Source organism: Medicago sativa, chromosome 8, assembly GCF_051527215.1.
Source record: "Medicago sativa cultivar Bolivia chromosome 8, Bolivia_mono, whole genome shotgun sequence".
Lineage (NCBI taxonomy): Eukaryota > Viridiplantae > Streptophyta > Magnoliopsida > Fabales > Fabaceae > Medicago > Medicago sativa.
The window spans coordinates 63,001,483-63,006,042 of NC_140756.1; the positions used below are offsets into that span (position 1 = coordinate 63,001,483).

Sequence of the window (4,560 nt, forward strand, 5' to 3'; positions counted from 1 at the left end):
AAAATAGCAAAAGACATTTAAGTAGAAACGAAAAAATTCATCCTAAAAAACATTTAAAAAGGAACGGATGGTGTATCTAAATAAGACCAGATATATACTTCACACGAAAACTATATATCTAAATAACTAATCCAATATTCCCTAAAAAAAAAAATTAACTAATCCAATATTGCTCTTTTCAATGTGCATCTTCTCTTTTTGTGCTGACATTCGTGATTTAATAAATACATGTTGAATCAATTTTGGACGGGGAAATTATACATGAGTTTGAGATTCAATTATTTGATAAGAAAATAAAATTTTCAATTTAGTATATTACCATAGATTCGAGAGTTTTTGGTGCAGTATGTTCTTGATGAACTAAAGAGGAGAGTGTAATTAGAGTAGACGATAAAAAATTATTATATGTAAGATCCTCTTAACGAGATCAAATACAATGTGTTGAAGAATACAAATATCAAAAATTTCATAGGAAAGATTCCAGAAAAATAGTGTTACCATACGAATTTATATGTGGAACATATCTATCATATATTAATGGTTTTAACCTTAATAAACAGATCCAGAATATATTATCAACTCAGCATATGCATTCAACAGTTTGATGTAAACAAGGAAAATAATAGCTTTTATGCATTCAACAGTGTGATCAAAACAAGGAACATAATAGCTTTTAATTTGCAAAATATGGCTACTATATATCTAATATCTAACTAATTATATTTCCACGACAATTCTAAGATGCAAAGTGAACCGACGAGCATCTGAAGGTCCAACTCCATTAGCCAGATCAGAGCCAAATAATTTCTCATCGAAATCGAACAATTCAAGAACTTCTGACACGAGCTTCGGTGCTAGTTGCTCAAGTGAATCAGAGGGAAAGTCTTGGTGGAACAAGATAGACTGAAACCAATCTCTACCCTCTCGAAAGAACCTTTTGCAGCTAACTTCTTGATAATTGTGGATTAAGGTGTTAAGACGTGTAACTGAGTTAGAATCAACTGAATGCGAGAGAACATCGATATGAAAATTTAACCGATCGGTGGGCATGAGCTGGGGGCGCTGCACCTCTAGATTGTAATTCATGCTTTGAAGATATTCATATTGCTCTTGATATTGTGCAGATAGTCCATAATAGCAACTTGCTGGTTCTAAACATTGTGAATAAAAAATAATACTATAAGTCATCTGTATATGTATGATGAATTAATATAAAACTATTTACAATTTTACAAATCAAAATAATGATTTTAAAGCCTTAAATTCTTCATGCTAGAATTCTAATCAACGTGTAATTTAAATAATGGTTACGATCGATAACACCATAGTCACAAAGCATATACTAACTTTCTTAAAATTATATTTCTCATATGATCATACCTGATTGTGCAGAGAAGGAGGAAGACATGATCGTTTCTTTTTCTTCTGAAGGCTGAACTTCTCGTTGGATTTTTTTTGTGCACTTTTTCATATGGTTGCAAGCCTATTTGTAGATAATGAGGTTAGGGTTTGTTTTTGAGGTTGCTTTCTGGACAAGAAAGTAATGTGTTGAGATTTTTTCGGCTAGAATAATTAGTTTAGATTTGGATTTGATATATCTTTCGTATGATCAATTCTAAAAGACCATTCAAAAGATCTAACCGTCCACATCATCAATCTACACCTAAACCAAATCACCCAATCAAATCGCAGAAACTCAAACCTATATATAAACAAAACACAGCTGAGAAAAAAAAATCCTTCAAAGATGGCGAAAGCCACAGAGAAAAGAGAAGCTGGTAAGAAACCAGCGACGAAGAAGGCCGCCGAGAAGAAAATCCCAAAGGAAGGAGCAACATGGAAAAAGAGATCGAAAAAAATCCCAGAGAGAGAGAGACAGAGAGAGAGAGAGAGAGAGAGAGAGAGGCAAACACAAAGAAATTATACTGGTTCCTCTTACAATCCAGAAGTAGTCTAGTCCTCCTGCACTTTCAATGGATTTTCACTATAATCACAACTGATCACAAATGCTCAAGGACACAACCAAGAGACTTTCTATGCTCAAGCACACAAGCAAGAGACTTCCAAATGCTCAATCAGAACTGAAAGAGACTTCTCAGAGTTTACAAATAAAAGAGTTTTCTTACACTTGATATACAATCAAAGGTGTGATAAATTACAAAATAGAACTGACTCTAAAGACTTAGAATTTCTAATATATGAACTTAGTAAGAAATTCTTAAGTGCTCTATGCGCTTTTGAATGTGACAGAGTAAGGGCACATTTAAAATTGCAGAGTCTTGTTATTGTTCTTCTAAGTCTTCAACTCCTTATATAGGCAAGGATTTGAGAGACCTTGGAGAGTGTTAGAGCATTACGAGTCTTTGAGAAGATTCAATCAAAGAATGTTGGAATATTGCTTGATATGGATAATGTTGTTGATAGGATATTTAAAATTCCTTTACTGCAATTGGAATTATCTGTTCATTCCTTTTGTCCTTGAAGTTCTTTGTTTCTATTTGCACGTGATCAGAAAAAGACAAACTGTATTATCTGAGTCTAATAGAGACAACTTTAGAAGAGGACAAAGTATGACGTGGCTTCTGGGTCCCTCAGACTCTTATGTCTTTCAGAGTTTGATGGTCTTCAGAGTCTGGTGATCTTTAGAGTTCGGTAGCCTTCAAAGTCTGATGGTCTACAAAGTCTGATGCAGATCTTCAGCTTCCCTTGTTTCCAAATGCTCTTGTATATATATATATATATTCTTTCAGGATGAAAACTTGATTTTATACTATATATTTTAATTTATGGTCCTGCTCACTTGAATATATATTAGCATATCTAATTATTCTTTAGTACTTTGTTATCATCAAAACTCTAAAAGTATTATACAAATCCAATTTTGTTCCAACATAGATGTCCTAAGCGGTTATGCCATAATTTTTTGGATAGAGTGACAAAGGTGGATGATGATGGGTTGTTAGTGGCTGGTCTTGTGGTAATTGGATAGAGGTCACCTGAGCTAATCACGTCTCATTAAAAGGATCCTTATATGAAAATCCTTCACTAAAAAACCAAAAGGATAAAATTCAACGACATATAATTATCAATTGTAAATTTTTTGATAGAAGCAAGATTTTCGATCAACTGAGGTGCATGTATGACATTGTTTAGGGTTAGGAGATGATGAGAATTAGGTGCTATGCATTTACATGACAAATAACTGAAATATTATGACCATTACCGACAATAATATTATATATTGCTCACATTGGAATAAAAAAGTGAGATTACCTCTATTTGCAGTGAGAAGTGGCTCCAGTGTCCATGTACAACTGATCATCAGAAATTGCCATAGATAAAGTATGCATCACAGCTTTAACGGTGGTTGATGCATATGATGGTTGAGCGCTACTTGTTGTGGCGTCTGCTATATGAGCTTGTTGAGACATAAACCTAATAATCCCAGGATGGCGATGAGAATTAGACTGATTCATCGAACCGGGCAATGATAACATCGTCGGACCTCATGGGAGAGCTAACTGAAGTGGATCGATGCACTGATACAACATCTTCATCCAATAATTTAAATATGACGAAGTTCTAACTCCTGCTTGACACATGTATCCATACTAGTTTTTATATACATGCCTCCCACTGTCACGATTAATACTATTCAATTCATTGTGATTCTAGAAAACATTATCAACCCTTTTTTTAATGTATTGGATTGCATTAAACAATAAGACTTTTTCTAATGTTTTGGATTGTATTAAACAAAAAGAATTAAACTCGAAATTCTTTTAAAAGGATGCAACACTAAAGGCACTTTAATTGTGTAATGAAATCAAAATTTGAGCCAAAGAAATACTAATACTCAATTGTAACAAGGTTGTATATCTTTTCTGATTTTAACATGGCTGTATATCTTTTCTGATCATTTAAATCATTAACTAAAAAAACAAGTAAATCTCATTCAAATGGAAACATGATCGAACAATATCTGACAATATCAAAAAGTTTATTCAATCTTATCTTATTGACTAAAATCAAACATATATAATGGTGATATTTTTTCTATATACGATTAATACGCATTAAAAAAAATACATGATGAATTCGCGCTCACGCAGACCCTATGCATCACCTACGTACTAGGAATCACACAATAAATAGTGTGCAAGTACTGTCTGTAGTACAAAAACCTAATACCTAGCCGTGTTGTTTTGTTTCTTTGTCATGTGTCTTCGTCTTTGACTTAGGGCTTTTCATTAGTTATTCATTCATTTGTATTTTGCTGGTGTGGTAGTAACCAACCACTCAACAGGCAATGGTATGATCTTTTTTAATTTCACTTTCAACAATTTTCTTTAATATTGGCGTTTTTGTTTCTTTCTATTTAAGATCAGATGGATTAAAGTTAGTGTTGTGTCTGATCCATGTTGGTGTCCATTTGATCATTTATATTTTCAGAAATTATTAGGGTTGTCTACGAGTTAGTGTTGTGTCTGAAGTCCATGTTATTGTCAATTGCTGATCATATTTATATTAGTATTTTGAATTTTTTATAATTATTGAGTT

At 32.9% G+C, this 4,560-nt stretch overlaps 1 protein-coding gene across 1 annotated transcript; it reads right to left on the bottom strand.

Moving 5' to 3' along the window:
* Nucleotides 1–570: 570 nt before the first annotated feature.
* LOC146900357 (uncharacterized) lies at nt 571–1,408 on the bottom strand. Its single transcript, XM_085738580.1, has 2 exons — nt 1,381–1,408; nt 571–1,151 (listed from the first exon to the last, which is right to left on the bottom strand). Exons 1-2 carry the CDS (start codon nt 1,406–1,408, stop codon nt 718–720), a joined length of 462 nt encoding a protein of 153 aa, XP_085594706.1. The 3' UTR covers nt 571–717.
* Between the last annotated feature and the right edge of the window lie 3,152 nt (nt 1,409–4,560).